The following is a 17,288-nucleotide window of genomic DNA, read 5'->3' as shown; positions in this document are numbered from 1 at the left end:
ATCCATGGCTTCCTGTGGGGCCCTGGCACAGATTCCCAGGGCTGCCCCTGGATCCCTGGCAGTGCCCAAGGCCAGGCTGGATGGGGTTGGAGCAGCCTGGGATAGTGGAAGGTGTCCCTGCCATGGCAGAGGTGGCACTGGAGGGGCTTTAAGGTCCCTTCCAGCCCAAACCATTCCATGACTCCCAGGTTCCCACAGCCTCAGAGGGAAGGGAACTGCAAAACCCCAGAGCAGGGGATGTGCTCAGGACTGTGGGGCTGACGTGGGGCTCCTCAGGTGTCCCACATTCCCACCAGGACACAGGGAAGCTGTTGGAACCCTGGACACTGAGAATTTCAGACTTTCTGTGCTGCCAGGCACTGACCCCCAGGAGAACTCTGCATTGACCTGAGGGTGTGGAGCAGCTTCCGAAATGGAATGATGGAACTGGGATTGTGGGTGTGGAGTTTAGATAGAAGTGTGTGACATCACAGGGTGGAAAACTTAAAGTTTAAGGGTTTAGAATATAGTAATGGATATAAAGCAAGATGGAGGTTTTAGGGTGGAGGCTGGTTCTTCTTCTTCTTCTTCTTCTTCTTCTTCTTCTTCTTCTTCTTCTTCTTCTTCTTCTTCTTCTTCTTCTTCTTCTTCTTCTTCTTCTTCTTCTTCTTCCTCTTCCTCTTCCTCTCCTTCTCCTTCTCCTCCTCCTCCTCCATGGGTTTGGGTGGTTTTGTGTAATTGGATGAAAAAGTCTGCATTGTTGGCCACAAGTGGTTGGTTATTGGGTTAAAAGTAAAACCAATTTAATAAATAATTAATTAATAAATAATTTTTATTATTAGACAGCTTATCCTTCAAAGGCCTTGTAGAGAGAGAGAGAGAGAGACAGGTCTCCATTTTTAGTTTGTTAGAATGAAGTGCTGTAGAAGTCAGGGTTTGTGAGACTGTAACATAGAATAAGAACCAATAAACATTTGGATCTGAACAAAAAATACTGTCTCACACATTTGATCCCACCCTTAACAGAAAAAAGAAGTGAAGAATGCACAGGCAGCAGCTTGGGCCTGCCCTGGCAGGTGTCCATGTGTGCCATGGGAGCAGATGCTGATGCCACATCCCCACACTGGCCTGTTCCTCTGTCCAGACTGGGTGAAACTGGGCAAAAAGCCAGCCTGGGACACGTGATTTGCCCAAACCTGGTTACATTTGAAATACCTGTAAATTGTTCATTTCTGAGAAATCAGCTCCAGCTCGCAGCCCCTCCTCAGGCTGTGCTCCCTGTTTTCCTTTCCTGTGTGTTCCTGCTGCCTCCTGACATCATTTCCCAGCAAACCTGTGGAATCCTGGCCCAGAGTGAAGCACCAGGGACCTTTCCCAATATTGCAAACATGCCTGGAGTCCTTGACCCCCGGAAGCCGTGGGCAGAGGGCAAACATTGCCTGGATTTATCTGCAGGTGCCCAGGGCTGCTGTGCCAGCCCTGGTGGGGACACAGGGACCCATTGCAGAGCCTGCAGCGGGTCAGACACAGACCCAGAGGGACCCAGAGCTGCAGGGGGAGGCTGGGGCTGCTCCCAGCATCCACATCCAGCTGGAGCCATGATGTGTCCAGCCCTTCCCATCCTCTTTGCCATCGTGCTCCTCTCAGCCGGGGCCTCTGGAGCACCGTGAGTCCCCTCTGTGTGTCTGTCTGTCCCTGCTGGGGTGTTTAACCTTGGCAGCTCCTGGTGGGGTTCAATCCCTCTTGTGCCTGCTGGGGTGGTTGAGCTTCATCCTCTTGGCTTCAGCCTCTCCTGATGGGATTCAGTCCCTCCTGTGCCCTGGTTGAGTGCTTTAATCTTGGCTTCTCTGCAGATTTTGGTGGGATTCAGTCCCTCCTGTTCCTGCTGGGTGGTTTAACCTTGCTTCCCTTGCAGTTCCTGGTCAGATTTAGTCCCTCCTGTGCTTGATGGGGTGGTTTAACCTTGGCTCCTTTGCAGTTCCTGGGGTATTCAATCCTTCCTGTGCCTGCTGGGTGCTTTAACCTTGCTTTCCTTCCAGTTTCTACTGGGATTCAGTCCCTCCTGTGCCTGCTCGGGTGCTTTAACCTTGCTTTCCTTGCTGTTCCTGGTGGGATTCAATCCCTCCCATGCCCTGGTTGCTGCCCAGGGCTCCCCAGCTGCTCAGGCTGGGGGCTCTCCCTGCCCAGAAGCACTGAGGACACGGCTCTGGTGGCTCTGGTGGCCCTGGTGGCTCCAGGAGCTGTTGTTCCCTCACCTGCAGAGCTGAGCTGAGGAGCCCAGGGCAGCCCAGCAGCACAGAGGGGATCCTGGGCGGGTTCCTGTGCTCCAGGGGCTGTTCCAGGTCTCTGTGCTGGAGGTGCATCAGCCCAGGGCTCTCCTGTCCCCTGTCCCTGCCAGGAGCTTCGTGGTGGTGTCCCCGGCTGTGCTGTACCACCCCCAGCCTGCCACGCTCTGGGTGCACCTCAGGGACCTCCAGGGGCCCGTCCAGCTCCATGTGCAGCTGCAGGGGGACGGCGGGACCCCTCCCACCACCCTGCTGAGCCGAGAGGTCCTGGAGCCCCAGATGTACCTGAACGTCACCTTCCCTGTGAGTGCCACCCCAATGCCACCCCAATGCCACCCCAGTATCACCCCAAAGGAGCTGGGAGCAGGTGGGGGGGACCCTCCAGGCCATTTCCACCAGGGCTGGGGACAGATGTGACTTCCCCATCTTGTGGCAGGGTCTCACCCTCACTCTGATTGTTTCCCACCCCTGATTGTTGGGTTGCCCCATGGATTCAGGCTCAGCTGGATTCAGGTTATCCTGGCTGGAATGGTCCCTGGGTGTTGTGGGAATCCACAAAATCAGAGGGTTTTGGGAAAGCTACAAAAGGCAGGCCCCAGAGACAGTAGAACTGTGATTAGAGCTAAGCAGCAGCCATGAGATTGGTCAGCAGAAAAATTATTTAAAAAGTAGAAAAGCAAAGACAAATAGAACAATGGTCTGTGTATTAACGCTTGTCTAGAATAATTCCCTAAGCTACAGAAAAGTTTATCTAGCAAGATATTAGGAAATTTGAAGCTTAATAATTGAGCTCTGTGCATTGTGTTTTAAGGCTTACAAGCAGGTATTTTATTCAAAATAAGCAAGCATTGTTTTAACCACAGGTACGTGTGATTACAGTGGTTGGATAGAACTACTATCAATGTGTTTTTGCTTTGTGTGATTGGTCAAAAAACTTATAAGTTGTAACACTGAGTTCTTAATCTGCTGCCTGGGATGTGAGCTGCTGCCATAACCATGTAATGAGACTGATGCTGGAAAATAAAACAGCTCAAGGCAGTTCCCAGCAGCCCCGTCCTGTTTGTGATTTGTACACAGCCCCCAGCCAGTGTCAGGTGTGGGGTCCCTGGGGCTGGGCGTGCTCGGGGTCACCCTGGCCCTGTCCTTGTCCCCATCCTGGCCCTGTCCTTGTCCCACCCCGAGCCCACTGATCCCCGCAGGCTCCGGCCCCTGCCCAAGGGAAGGAGGAGATTGTGGCCCTGAACGTCTCCATCCGAGGAGAGTCCCTGGATGTCTCCGAGAAGAAGAAGGTGATGCTGAGAGTTCTGAGCCCTGGGGTGTTCATCCAGACCGACAAGGCTGTGTACAAACCCGGGCAGGAAGGTGAGGGGCCGGGAGGGACCCCCATGCCCTGGGGACAGCACTGAGGGGCCGAGCCTTGCTCTGCACTGCCTGGAACCGGGAGGGTTATCCTGGGATATCCTGGGTTGGGTTATTCCGGGATGTCCTGGAAGAGGTTATCCTGGAGTTTCCTGGTTGGGGTTATCCCAGGATGTCCTGGGTTGGGTTATCCCGGGATGTCCTGGGGGCGTTATCCTGGGATGTCCTGGGAGGGCTTGTCCTGGGATATCCTGGGTTGGGTTATCCCGGGGTTTCCTGTGTGGAGTTATCCCGGGATGTCATTCGAGGGGTTATCCTGGCATTTCCTCCAGGGGTTATCCCGGGATGTCTGGGGGGGGGGGGGGTTATCCCAGAGTTTCCTTGAGGGGTTATCCCAGGGTGTCCTGGGTGGTTATCCCAGGCTTTCCTGGGGAGGTTAGCCCTGGATGTCCTGGGAGAGGTTACCCTGGGGTTTCCAGCCAGGGGTTATCCTGGGATGCCCTGGGTTGGGTTATCCCAGGATGTCCTGGAATGCTCAGCAGTGCCAGACTCGCTGTGGGCCGTGCTGCTGGGGGCAGGGCAGGGCTCAGGGTGGGTTTCCCTCCCCCTTCCCACGGGGAATCCCCCTCCCTGCAGGATGAAGCTGCTCCTCCATCTCCATTTCCTTTCCCAGTGAAGTTCCGAGTGGTCTCTTTGGACAAGGACCTGACCCCCAGCAGCCAGAAGGTGAGAGCAGGGCTGGGACACGGGGAGGTGACTCAAAATCCATCCTAGAGCCAGGTTCAAAATCCTTCCTAGGGCCAAGCTCAAAATCCATCCCGAAGCCAGGCTCAAAATCCATCCCAGGGCCAGGCCAAAAACCATCCCAGAGCCAGGCTCCAAATCCATCCAGGGCCAGGCTCAAAATCCATCCCAAATCCAGGCTCGAAATCCATCCCAAAACCAGGCTTAAAATCCATCCCAGGGCCAGGCTGAAAATCCAACCCAAAGCCAGGCTGAAAATCCTTCCCAGAGCCAGGCTCGAACTCCATCCAGGGCCAGGCTCAAAATCCATCCAGGGCCAGGCTCAAAATCCATCCAGGGCCAGGCTCAAAATCCATTCAGGGCCAGGCTCAATCTCCATCCAGAACCCCTTGAGGGCTCACAGCATCCCACCCTCCCTCTGCCAACCCTGCTGAGCCCCCAAGGAATGGAACTGCTCCTCTGACGATTCTCTCTTTGCCTTCCAGCTGCCCCTGGTGTTCCTGCAGGTGAGTTTGGGACCCCCACGGGGTGGCAGAGGGGACCCAGGGCACAGCCAGGTCTCTCTGTCACCTCCCTGGCGCTGATCCCGGTGTCCCCCAGGATCCCAGCGGGAACCGCATCGCGCAGTGGCGGGAGCTGAGCCCTCGGCAGGGAATCGTGGATTTGTCTCTCCCGCTGGCCTCGGAGCCGGCGCTGGGCACCTACACCATCAGCGTGGAGGGGAAGAGCCACTCCTTCAGCGTGGAGGAATACGGTACTGTGTGGCACTGTGTCACCTGTCCTGGCTAGATGGTGACAGTGAGGGGTGACAGTCCCCCAGGCAATGAGTTGGGGACAAGCGGCAGCTTATACAGGGGGGCATGTCTCAAGGGAGGATGCAATGTTCAGCTAATCAGGAGAAATGGGGGTGGAACACAAGGGCAAAGGATACAAGGGAGGAAAACTGCTTGGGACAGGAGGGGTTAACAGCTGGATGTGGGAGGAAAGGGTTTGAAACTTGGCAGAAAAGTAGCTAAGTAGCAAAGAGATAAACGGACACCTGGCAAAATTGAATAACAAAGACAAGTCTGTGTCACTCCAAAATCAGGGGGAAAAAAGCCCAAAAAAACTAACAAACAACAAATCAAACAATAACCTATAAAATAAAAACACACCACAACAGTACTGGGCTCTGGGAAAGGGGACCCCATCATGGGCAGCAGGTCCTGGCCCCTGCCGCCACCCAGGAGATGTTGTCACTGTCCTGGGAGCAACCCCCCCCCGTGTCTGTTTTGCGGAGATAATCAAAACTCCACAACTTTGTGAAAGTTGTAAAGCCGGTATGGTTGTTACAGCTCTGGACACATGTGGGAATTGTTCCCCTCAAGATGACATGTGTACCTCTGGGAACTTCAAGTCCCTTTTTATCCACCTCTCAGATACATATGCATGCAATATCACCATAGGTTCATACATATCCATTTTTACGAATTTCGCGTGACATTTGTCGCTAGTTCTTCTTTATCAGAAAGAATTCCTAGGTCAGGTTGAGCTGCTCTCACAGCAGTCTCTCTGTCACTCTCTATCACCCTCTGTCTCTCCCTCCCCTTTATCTCTGTCCTTCACTGAAGCAACTTCACTGAGCCTAGGCTTTGCAGTCTGGCTAAATAACTATGGTTTCCAACCACAGACTCAACTCAAAAATGCACATTTCACCTAAATCAAAATGCATTTCTACCCTGGAAAATTTTCACTTTGCCTCATGTCCTTGTGCCTGTCCACAGTGCTGCCCAAGTTTGAGGTGACCATTCACCTCCCCAGCGTGCTGTGGGAGCAGGACGAGAAGATCCCGGTGGAGATTTGCGGGCGGTGAGAGGGGAGCCGGGAATGGGGGAGATGGGGGGGATCCAGTGGGATAGGGTGTGACGGTGTTCACAGGGATCTTAGGATGAGGATCTGACTCCATGTTTCAGAAGGCTTGATTTATTATTTTATGACATATATTAAAACTATACTAAAAGAATAGAAGAAAGGATTTCATCAGAAGGCTGGCTAAGAATAGAAAAACAAGGAATGATAACAAAGGTTTGTGGCTCGGACTTTCTGTCTGAGCCAGCTGACTGTGTTTGGCCATTAATTAGAAACAACCACATGAGACCAATCACAGATGCACCTGTTGCATTCCACAGCAGCAGATAACCATTGTTTACATTTTGTTTTTGAAGCTTCTCAGCTTCTCAAGAGGAAAAATCCTAAGGAAAGGATTTTTCATAAAAGATGTCTGTGACAGTGGGGGCTCCCAAGCACAGCCTCTCTCCTGTCCCCACACAGCTACACCTACGGGAAGCCCGTCCAAGGGAAGGTCCAGGCTGACCTGTGCCTCAGACAGAACTTCTGGGCTCACGGGTTACAGAAGATCTGCACCCGGGTTATGGGGCAGGTGAGTGTGGTCAGGGCTGGGCTGTCCCTGCAGGTGCTCCTTCCTGGGAATGCTGCTGATGGGGTTGATTTTCCCTGCAGACGGAGAAGAACGGCTGCTTTTCCACAGAGGTTTCGCAGGCTGCCTTCAAGGAGGGGATTTTGCCTTCATTTTCGAGGAAGAAACTCGAAGTCGAGGCATCGCTGGTGGAGGATGGCACAGGTCGGGATTGGGGGTGTGACCATCCCAAGGGATTGGTGCCCTCCAGGAACACCCAAAAGTGCTGCTGGGGTTTAGGGGTGCACATGCAGGGATGAGATTTGGGTGGGGGTGTGAGTCAGGGCAGCCTGGCAAGGCTTGGAATTTCAGGTGTTGATAGCCACCAAGGCACCAGGCACCAGGAACAGCAGCAGGCTCAGCCTCTGGCAACCCTGAGAAACCCCTGGGGTCCCTGCAAGGGCAGGATGGCCCCGGATTAAAGGGGTGCTGGACCCTTCCTAAGGCACTGGGAGATGCCACCTCTCTGTGCCATGCTGGCAGTGCCCTCAGCTCAATCATGCCAGAGCCAGGCTCTAAATCCATCCCAGGGCCAGGCTCAAAATCCATCCAAAGCCAGGCTCAAAATCCATCCTGAGCCAGGCTGGGATCTGCCCCCAGCTGCACCTCAGCTTTAGGTCTGGAATACTCCTCAGGGCTTGTGCTGCTCTTGCAGGAGATGCAAACTGTGCTGGAGGAAAGCTCAAATGTGGTGGTGTTCACAGGGCCCTGAGGAAGAGGGAAGAGATGAGGATCTGACTCCATGTTTCAGAATGATTTATTGATTTATGATATGATTTATTATTTTATGATATATATTCTATTAAAACTATACTAAAAGAATAGAAGAAAAGATTTCATCAGAAGGCTGGCTAAGAATAGAAAAAGAAAGAATGATAACAAAGGCTTGTGTCTCAGACAGAGTCCAAGCCAGCTGACTGTGATTGGCCATTAATTAGAAACAACCACATGAGACCAATCACAGATGCACCTGTTGCATTCCACAGCAGCAGATAATCAATGTTTCCATTTTGTTCCTGAGGCCTCCCAGCTTCTCAGGAGAAAAAAAAATCCTAAGGAAAGGATTTTTCATAAAACATGTCTGTGACACCCAAATGCCCAGGGACCATTTCTGCAAGGGGACAGGGGCACTGGCCAGAGCTGAGCTGTGTCCTGTGTCCTGCAACATCCTGAGCTCCACACTGGCTCTCCACAGGGCTGGAGATGAAGAGCACCAAGACCTGCAAGTTTTTACGCAAATCTGTCACGGCCACCTTTGAGAACCCCGATCATGCCTACAAGCCAGGGCTCCCCTACAGTGGGACGGTAACGGGGGCTCTCCTCTACCCTGGGGCTCCCCTGTCCCTGCTGCTCCCAGCCCTGTCCCTGCTGCTCCCATTGCTGCTCCTGCTGCTCCCATCCCTGTTCCTGCCCATCCCAGCCCTGTCCCTGCTGCTCCCATTCCTGTCCTTGCTGCTCCCATTGCTGCTCCTGCTGCTCCCATTCCTGTCCCTGCTGCTCCCATCCCTGTCCCTGCTGCTCCCATCCCTGCCCCTGCTGCTCCCATCCCTGTCCCTGCTGCTCCCATCCCTGTCCCTGCTGCTCCCATCCCTGCCCCTGCTGCTCCCATCCCTGTCCCTGCTGCTCCCATCCCTGTCCCTGCTGCTCCCATTGCTGCTCCTGCCCATCCCAGCCCTGTCCCTGCTGCTCCCATTCCTGTCCCTGCTGCTCCCATTGCTGCTCCTGCCCATCCCAGCCCTGTCCCTGCTGCTCCCATTCCTGTCCCTGCTGCTCCCATTCCTGTCCCTGCTGCTTCCATCCCTGTTCCTGCTGCTCCCAGCACTGTCCCTGCCCTCACAGCCCTGTTCCTGCTGCTCCCATCACTATTCCTGCTGCTCCCATCCCTGTTCCTGCTGCTCCCAGCACTGTCCCTGCTCTCCCAGCCCTGTTGTGCACCAGCTGCAGCCCCACACTGCATCATCCCCCCTTCCATCCCACCCAGATCCGGCTGGAGGAAGCCGACGGCTCTGGGCTGCCCCAGAGGCAGGTCCTGCTCTCCATCAGCAACAAGGGAGAAGAGAGGACACAAAGCCTCCTGACTGACAGCTCAGGGAGAGCCTCCTTCCAGCTGGACACTTCTGGCTGGGGGGACCAGGTCTCCTTGCGGGTAAGTGCCCACCCTTGTCCCTCCATCGGGGGTCCTGAGCTGCTTCCTCCACTGGAGCTGCCCCAGCCTCGGGGGCTGCTGGTGGATTCACCCCCTGATTCCCACCTCAGGCTGAAGTCAGTGGGACAGCTGAGAGCCAGGAGGGCTCGCTCAGGCCCCAAGGTGCCTTTCTGACCCTCATGCCCTACTCGTCCAAGAGCGGGAGCTTCCTGCACATCCGCGCCCCGCGGGGCGAGCTGCCCTGCGGCCGCTTCCAGCTGCTCCACGTGGATTCCATCTTTGGCAAGGAGGCTTTGGGCACTGAGCTGAGGAGCCTGGATATGGTTTTCATGGTGAGCCCAGCAGCAGGAATCAGGGTGCTTCTGTGGGAAGGGCCACATTTCCACGTTGTTCATGGTGGTGTCCCCAGGGACAGGACAATAAGCAACCTGTCCTGGAGGGACTGAGGGACCTGTCAGAGGAGGCGGCTGCTGACACTGTGGGGCCTGCACCCCCATGGGAGCTGGTGGGGGGCTGGAGACTGGGCATGGTCAGAAATCATCCCTGAACTCTCATCTGGGTCCATCCTCCACCAGGGCACTTTGATTCCATACTCAGCATCTGTTTTGTTTCCCCCCCTCCTCTGCAGGTCCTGGCCAAGGGCTCCATTACCAGCATCTTCAGGAAAGAGGTCTCTGCAGAGCCTGGTATGTCCCATGGCATGGAGGGGCTGTGCAGGGCTCTGCTCCTCACAGAGCCACGAATGCTTTGGGTTGGAAGGGGCCTCCAAGCCCATCCCATTGCATTCCCCTGCCCTGGGTAGGGACAACCTGCACTCTCCCAGGGTGCTCCAGGCTCTGTCCAGCCTGGCCTTGGACACTTCCAGGGCTGGAGCAGGTGCAGTTTTTCTGAGTAACATCTCCTCCTTTCCATGGCCCAGGACAGAGATCCTCCCTCTCCCTGGAGCTGCCCATTGGGGTGGAGCTGGCGCCCATGGCCAGGATTCTGGTGTACGTGCTGCTGCCCAACGGTGACGTGGTGGCTGATGGCACTGAGCTCTCCGTGGCCAAGTGCTTCCCCAACCAGGTGAGAGGAGCTGGGCTGTCCATGGCTGCTGCCTTGGGATCCATCCCACCCCAGGATCACTGCAGTGTCAGGGTCTCCCAACCCATTCCTTGCTCCCAAACCCTCTGAGAAGAGCCTTCCCTATGTGTGGCTGTGTCACAGACATCCTTTATGAAAAATCCTTTCTTTAGGATTTTTCCTCCTGAGAAGCTGAGAGGCCTCAGGAACAAAATGTAAACATTGATTATCTGCTGCTGTGGAATGCAACAGGTGCATCTGGGATTGGCCCATCTTGGATGTTTAGAATTAATGGCCAACCACAGCCCAGTTAGCTTGGACTCTCTGCCCGAGACACAAACCTTTATTATTCATTCCTTTCTATTTATTTTAGCTAGCCTTCTGAGATGAAACTTTTCCTTCTATTCTTTTTACTATAGTTATAATGTAATATATATATCAGAAAATAATAAATCAGCCTTCTGAAACATGGAGTCAGATCCTCATCTCTTCCCTCATCCTAAGGGAATATGAACACTGTCACATGTCTGGGTCTACCCTCCACGGTAGTGACTGCCCTGTGTCCCTGTGTCCCTGTGTCCCTGTGCAGGTGCAGATGGCATTTTCCGAGGCCAGGGCCCTGCCTGGGGCAGTGCTGACGCTGCAGCTGGGGGCTGCCCCGGGCTCCCTGTGTGCTGTGCGGGCCGTGGATCGCAGCGTGCTGCTCCTCAAGCCTGAGGCTGAGCTCAACGCTGAGGCTGTGAGTGCTGGCCCTGCCTAGGGTCCCCCTGCAGCCCCAGGAGCAGCCTGGGCTGGGCTGGGGTCATATTGGTCCCTATGACATGGACCCAGTGCTGCGGTGGGCAGAGCTCTGGAAATGAGGGTTTTGCGTGTCTTTATTCCCAGGTCTACAAAGCACTGCCTGAATTCAGCAACCCCCACAGCATCCAGGAGGAACCATTCTGTGACTGGCTGGACTCCAAGAGGGACCCCTACATGTTATTCCAGGTGAAGCCCCTGGGCCTCCCAGAGCTGCCCCTGCTTCTCCCAAGTGCTGGGAAAGCCACACCTGTGGCACAGGACTTCCCTTTCCTGCCAAGCCCAGGTTCCTTCCCCACCTGTTTTCTGCAGCCCTGGGACTACTCACTGCTGGAATGGGGATATTCCTCCTGCTGGCTGTGGGGGATGGACAATCTCTGCTTTTCCACAGGATGCAGCACTGAAGCTCTTCACCAAGAGCAGGGAGCCTTGCCGGCGCAGGCTCTACATGGTTGGAATGGCAGGTCCTGGAGGTGAGCACAGCCCTTGGGCTGAAAAGAGCAAAGAGCTGGTGGCCAGTCCTGGCTGTCATGTCCTCAGGGGGACTCGGAGCCATCCAGAAAACACCCCTGGCATCAAAGAGGATGGACAGGGATGGAAAAGGATTTTGGTCACCCTTGTGCTGGCTGCAGGCAAGGTCCAGCTGGGACCTCAGGCTCCCAAGTTCTGCTTTGCCTTTTCCAGGAGACGGGGGACTACTCCGTGGGGAGGTGGGAAGCAATGTTTATGAAGGAATTATGCCAATGTTCACCTCAGCCAGCTCACCCCTCATTGAGGGCGGGGAAGAGCCCCCAGCACCCCGGACGTACTTCCCAGAGACGTGGCTGTGGGACCTGGTCCCTGTAGGGTGAGAGACAGCTCCCAAGGGGACCTGGGGACCTCAGGACTCCTTCTCCCTGTGGGGTGGCACCAGCAGTGTCACGGTGGTGCCACTCAGGCCATGCCACCAGCCCTGCTGGGGTGGCCTCATGACGTTCTCCACGCAGGGAGAGTGGCTCTGCCGAGATGACGGTGACAGTGCCCGACACCATCACAGAGTGGGAGGCTGGGATGTTCTGTACAGCCCCACAGGGCCTGGGGCTGTCCCCTGCTGTCACCCTCACGGCCTTCCAGCCGTTCTTCGTGGAGCTGGCGCTGCCCTATGCTGTGGTGCGCCACGAGAGCTTCACCCTCAGGGCCACCGTCTTCAACTACCTGCGCCAGTGCCTGCGGGTGAGCGGGGACAGGCGGGGACAGGGGCTGTGCCAGGGGCTGGGGGAGCTGTGCCAGGGGCTGGCAGGTTCAGGGGAGGCTGGGGAGGTGACCCTGGCTCTGATGGAGCAGTGCCCTGGTCTAGCAGGTTTGGGGGAACCCATGGAGGTGACTCTGGCTCTGAGGGAGCTGTGCCATGCTCTGGCAGGTTTGGGGGAGCCCATGGAGGTGACCCTGGCTCTGAGGGAGCTGTGCCCTGGTCTAGCAGGTTTGGGGGAGCCCATGGAGGTGACTCTGGCTCTGAGGGAGCTGTGCCCTGGTCTGGCAGGTTTGGGGGAGCCCATGGAGGTGACTCTGGCTCTGAGGGAGCTGTGCCATGCTCTGGCAGGTTTGGGGGAGCCCATGGAGGTGACCCTGGCTCTGGGGTGTGATGGAGCTGTGCCATGCTCTGGCAGGTTTGGGTGAGGTGACCCTGGCTCTGAGGGCTGATGGAGCCATGGCTGTGCCCTGCAGGTTCAGGTGACGCTGGCAGAGTCGGCCGAGCTGGAGGTGTCACCGAGGGCAGGGGACACATACACGAGCTGTGTCTGTGCAGATGAAGCCAAGACCTTCCAGTGGGGCGTGCGAGCCACCAGCCTGGGTACAGAGCTGCCACCACCCCACCCTGCTGCCCGGGGACCCCTCAGGGGATGGGGTTGGGTGGGCAGGGAGGGCAGGAACCCCACGGGATCTGGGGAGTTCTCCCTCACTCTACTCCCACCCTCCCTGGGGACCCCCAGCCCAGTCCAGCCAGCCCCAGCCCAAGCCCAGGGGACTGTGCTCAGGTTTGGGGGCTCTCTGGGGACTGAGGGCTGTGTTTGCACCTTCAGGGGAGGTGAACATCACTGTGAGCACCGAGGCCCTCAGCTCCTCCGAGCCCTGTGGCAATGAGCTGCCCCTGGTGCCGACCCAGGGCCGCGTGGACACCGTGATAAAGCCCCTGCTGGTGCAGGTCAGAGGGCTGCAGGGAGGAGGAAAATGGGATGGATGTGGGAGCAAACAGCCCCTGGGGGGCAGTGGGAGAGCACGCAGACATGAAGGGAACTGGGGGACAGGCAGGTCCCTCCTCCTGACTGACTCTGGTGCTGCTTCCTCACAGCCCGGCGGGATCCTGGTGGAGAAGACTCACAGCTCCCTGCTCTGCCAGGAAGGTAGGACTGGCCAGGGGTGTTGGGCAGGGCCGTGGGACATGGCCAGGGATGCTTGGCCACTGGTCACAAGGGCCACCAGTTCAGAGGAGCCAAGGGTCAGGGTGCTTGGGCAGGAACAGGGTGGGTGAGGCTGCCACGGGCCAGGCTGCGAAGAGCTGGGCATTCCCACTGTCACAGTCCCCTGTCCCCACAGGTGCTGAAGAAGTGTCCTTGGAGATTCCTGCAAACATCCTGGAGAGCTCCCAGAGGGCCCACATCAACGTGATGGGTAAGGGACAGGCTGGGGGGGCCTGGGGACCACAGGGAACAGGGTTGGTGCAGAGGTCCCCAGGCTCAGCAGGATGTGGGACCACCCAGAGTTGACACAGAAGGGGACACGGGTGACAGAGCTGATGATGTGTCCCCCTGGCACAGGTGACATCCTGGGCAATGCCCTGCAGAACCTGGACGGACTCCTGGCCATGCCCTACGGCTGTGGGGAGCAGAACATGGTTCGCTTTGCCCCCAACATCTACATCCAGCAGTACCTGGAGAAGACGGGGCAGCTGCTGCCGGACATCCGTGCCAAGGCCCAGGGGTTCCTGCAGAGCGGTCAGTGAGAGCCTGGCAGGGACACCACAGTCCCACAGCCCCCTCCTCACCCCACCTGGCTCCCCTGGGCACAGAAACAGTGCTCTGTGCCCACGTCCCCCCGCAGGGTACCAGCGGGAGCTGCTGTACAAACACGACGACGGCTCCTACAGCGCCTTTGGCAAGAGCGATCCCTCGGGCAACACCTGGTGAGGGCTCTGCAGCTGCACCCAGGGCTCCTCCTGCCGTCCAGGCAGCCCCAGTGCTGACTCAGCCTTCTGGTGTCTCCCTGGCTCCAGGCTGACAGCGTTTGTCCTCAAGTCCTTCGGGCAGGCCCGAGCCTACGTGGCCATCGAGGAGCGGCACATCACGGACGCGCTGCGCTGGCTGCAGCGGCGCCAGAGGAAGAGCGGCTGCTTCCGCAAAGTGGGCAAACTCTTCCACAACGCCCTGCAGGTGGGGCAGGGCTGGGCTGGGGACCCAGAGCGTGCTCTGGGCGTGGGGGTGTCCCTGTGTTGGTGTCACAGCCTGGTCGGACCCACATCCTCCTGTCTCCTTACAGGGCGGTGTCTCGGATGAGCTCTCGCTCTCGGCATACGTGACGGCAGCGATGCTGGAGCTGGGACTGCCCACGGTGGTGAGGATGGACCCTTCTTCCCACAGGGACTGGTGGGGTGGGGACAGCTGCTGGGACAGGCATTGGCCATTCCAGGCCACCAGCATGAACTGGGTGCAGCTGGTCACACTGGGGTCTCTGAGCGAGTCCCATGCCCTGGGCTGGCTCCTGACTCCTCTGCCATGCCAGGAGCCGGTGCTGAGCTCAGCCCTCAAGTGCCTGGAGGCTTCTCCCACGGACGACCCCTACACTCAAGCCCTGCTGGCCTACGTGTTCGGGCTGGCAGGGCTGAAGGAGCAGCAGCAGGCGCAGCTGCAGCGCCTGGGACAGCACAGCGTCAGTGCAGGTACTGCCTGGGCAGGGCCCTGTGGGCAGTGCCCCCCCAGAGGGACCCCAGCCCATGGCAGGGGCTGAGCTGCTGCCCCTCCTCCTGCAGATGGGCAGCTCTACTGGAAGAGGAAGGGGCAGGCTCAGGAGGACTTGGAGCTGTCCTGGGCCGCGGCCCCGTCGGCCGAGGTGGAGATGACAGCCTATGTCCTGCTGGCCTACCTGTCCCAGCCCTCGGTGTCCCCTGCTGACCTGGGGACAGCGTCCCGGATCGTCCGCTGGCTCTGCAAGCAGCAGAACCCCTACGGGGGCTTTGCTTCCACGCAGGTACCGGCCCTGGGCTCCAGGGGCTGCTCCAAACTGGCCCCTCCTGGGAGCAGCGCTCAGGGGTGCCCTGGCACTGTCCCCGTGCACAGGACACCGTGGTGGCCCTGCAAGCCCTGGCCAAATACGCCGCCCTGACCTACGGCAGCAACGGGGACATGACAGTGACGGTGACATCGCCTACGGGGACGGCGCAGGACTTTGTGCTGGACAGCAGCAACCGGCTGGTGCTGCAGCGGGCGGCGCTGCCCGAGCTGCCGGGCACCTACGGGCTGCGAGCCCGCGGGCAGGGCTGTGCCCTGGCACAGGTGGGTACAGCCTGGGCTGCCTGTGCTGGGCGCTGTGCCCTCGCTGGGCTCACCCTGTGCTGTCCCCCAGGTGACCCTGTGCTATAACGTGCTGTCCCCTGTCCCCAGGTGACCCTGTGCTATAACGTGCTGTCCCCTGTGCCCCAGGTGACCCTGTGCTATAACGTGCTGTCCCTGTCCCCCAGGTGACCCTGCGCTATAATGTGCCTCCCCCGCCCAGCACCGGGGCCTTTGAGCTGCGGGTGCAGACGGAGCCGCTGCCAGGCACGAAGAACCCGGGGTTCCTGCTCCGCCTCTGGGCACGGTAGGACTGGGGCTGGCCCGGGTTTGGGGGGGACAGCAGCAGCCAGGGAGGGAGGGAGGGAATCCCTGAGCCCACCCTGGGGCTCTGCCCTTGCAGGTACACTGGGGAGCGCCCTGCCACCAACATGGTTGTCATCGAGGCCAAGCTGCCATCGGGATACAGCCCCGATAAGAAATCCACAGTGGAGGTGAGGAGCCCCTGCCCCCCTTTGGGATACCCCATGCCACAGGCCCCTGCCTGGGGCTGTAGGACATGGAGGGACATCCACTTGGGGTGCTGGGCACCCATGGAGCAGCTGTGGCCCCTCCTAAGCCATGTCCCTGCAGCTGAAGAGGCAGAACCTGGTGAAGAAGGTGGAGGTGCAGCCTGACCAGGTGACCATTTACCTGGATGAGGTGAGATGGGTACAGAAGCAGGAGCCCTGGGATCTGGGGGGTTTTCCCATGGTGAGTGGCTACACCTCCCTCTTGGGCTGTCTCCACAGCTGACCAAGGAGGAGAAGACCTTTTCCTTCCAAGCCCAGCAGGACTTCGTGGTGAGCAACCTCCAGCCGGCCACCGTGTCCCTGTACGACTACTACGAGACAGGTGAGCCCTGCAGGGCCGTGTCCCCTGGTCCTGCTGCCAACCCTGCAGCCCCAGGGGCTCAGTGGGGTCTGCCTGATCTCCCAGCTCCCACTGATGAGCTCTGGCTCCTTAAGGGAGCAGCTCCTCCCAGGCCCATGGTCACCACCCCTCCCATTGCAGGTGACCGTGTGGATGTGGCTTACACTGCACCCCCCAGCTCAGGTAGGGGCTGAGCCTGCCAGGCATGGGGTACCCCACCCTTGGGACCCTGATGGGGACCTGGAGGGCACCGGGGAAAGGAGGGCAGGGAGTGGGGACAGGGGCTTTGGGGTCACACAGGGGATGGGACACTGAGCTCCAAGGGATGGCGCTCAGCCAGAGGGTCAGGGCCAAGCAAGGGTGGTGGTGGTGATGGGGTGGTGGTTCTGGGGACTCTCCTCTCACAGCACCCCCATATTCCCTTTTGAAGAGAAGGAAAACGTCTAACTCAGCCTGGAGCCTGGCAGCCCATCCCTGTTCCTGCCCCAGCTCCTGCAGCCACCAGGGACAGGGATAGCTGAGGGTCTCTGCTCCCACCCTGGCCTGGTCCTGACCCTCCATGGGGGCAGGAGGTGGCCCAGAGACCCTCCCAGCAGCACTGGCCCCCACCAGGGCCCCTCTGGATGGAGCCCCAGCTCCCCCCCAGGATCTGCAGCCGAGGGGCTCCTGCAGGCCCAAGGACACACACGGACTTGGCTGAGCAGCCACAGTGGGACCTGCACAGGGACACCCCCAGGTCACCTCCTCCAACCCTGCACGGGGCTCTGGGGTGCCAGCTCTGGCCTCTCCCCTCCCCACACCACTTGAAAGGGACCCAGAGCTCCTCCCTTGTGCCAGAGCTTGCCTGGCAGGTCCCCACCACCCCTCACTCCCCCTGGGACCCACAGTGCTACCCCAGCCCCCTCCCCAGCACTGACACAATGCCAGTGTCACCCCCAGGGATTTGGGGACACTGCAACCCCAGCATAAAGCAGTCAGGGTGGGGGGAGCCCAGCCCCTGCCCTGGGTGTTAATAAAGCAATGCA

The 17,288-nt window shown here is 58.3% G+C and overlaps 1 protein-coding gene across 1 annotated transcript; it reads left to right on the top strand.

Annotated features, from left to right (window-relative positions):
- Nucleotides 1-1,467: 1,467 nt before the first annotated feature.
- Nucleotides 1,468-17,285, top strand: LOC131568384 (alpha-2-macroglobulin-like protein 1). Its single transcript, XM_058820429.1, has 36 exons — nt 1,468-1,645; nt 2,378-2,567; nt 3,464-3,626; nt 4,297-4,349; nt 4,853-4,873; nt 4,968-5,121; nt 6,131-6,215; nt 6,678-6,786; nt 6,867-6,987; nt 8,018-8,127; nt 8,804-8,968; nt 9,079-9,300; nt 9,597-9,654; nt 9,888-10,033; nt 10,620-10,769; nt 10,916-11,017; nt 11,220-11,301; nt 11,513-11,675; nt 11,815-12,040; nt 12,533-12,659; nt 12,889-13,010; nt 13,158-13,209; nt 13,403-13,477; nt 13,624-13,800; nt 13,907-13,988; nt 14,079-14,235; nt 14,342-14,416; nt 14,585-14,741; nt 14,832-15,049; nt 15,139-15,354; nt 15,540-15,658; nt 15,755-15,845; nt 15,985-16,053; nt 16,143-16,245; nt 16,405-16,446; nt 16,694-17,285. The coding sequence occupies exons 1-36, from the start codon at nt 1,578-1,580 to the stop codon at nt 16,708-16,710; spliced, it is 4,287 nt and encodes a 1,428-aa protein (XP_058676412.1). The 5' UTR covers nt 1,468-1,577; the 3' UTR covers nt 16,711-17,285.
- The last annotated feature ends 3 nt before the right edge of the window (nt 17,286-17,288 follow it).

The sequence above is a fragment of the Ammospiza caudacuta genome, chromosome 27 (assembly GCF_027887145.1).
Source record: "Ammospiza caudacuta isolate bAmmCau1 chromosome 27, bAmmCau1.pri, whole genome shotgun sequence".
In the NCBI taxonomy this organism is placed as follows: Eukaryota; Metazoa; Chordata; class Aves; order Passeriformes; family Passerellidae; genus Ammospiza; species Ammospiza caudacuta.
The sequence above is the reverse complement of the archived record's forward strand: the minus strand, read 5'-3'. Positions and strand labels throughout refer to the sequence as shown.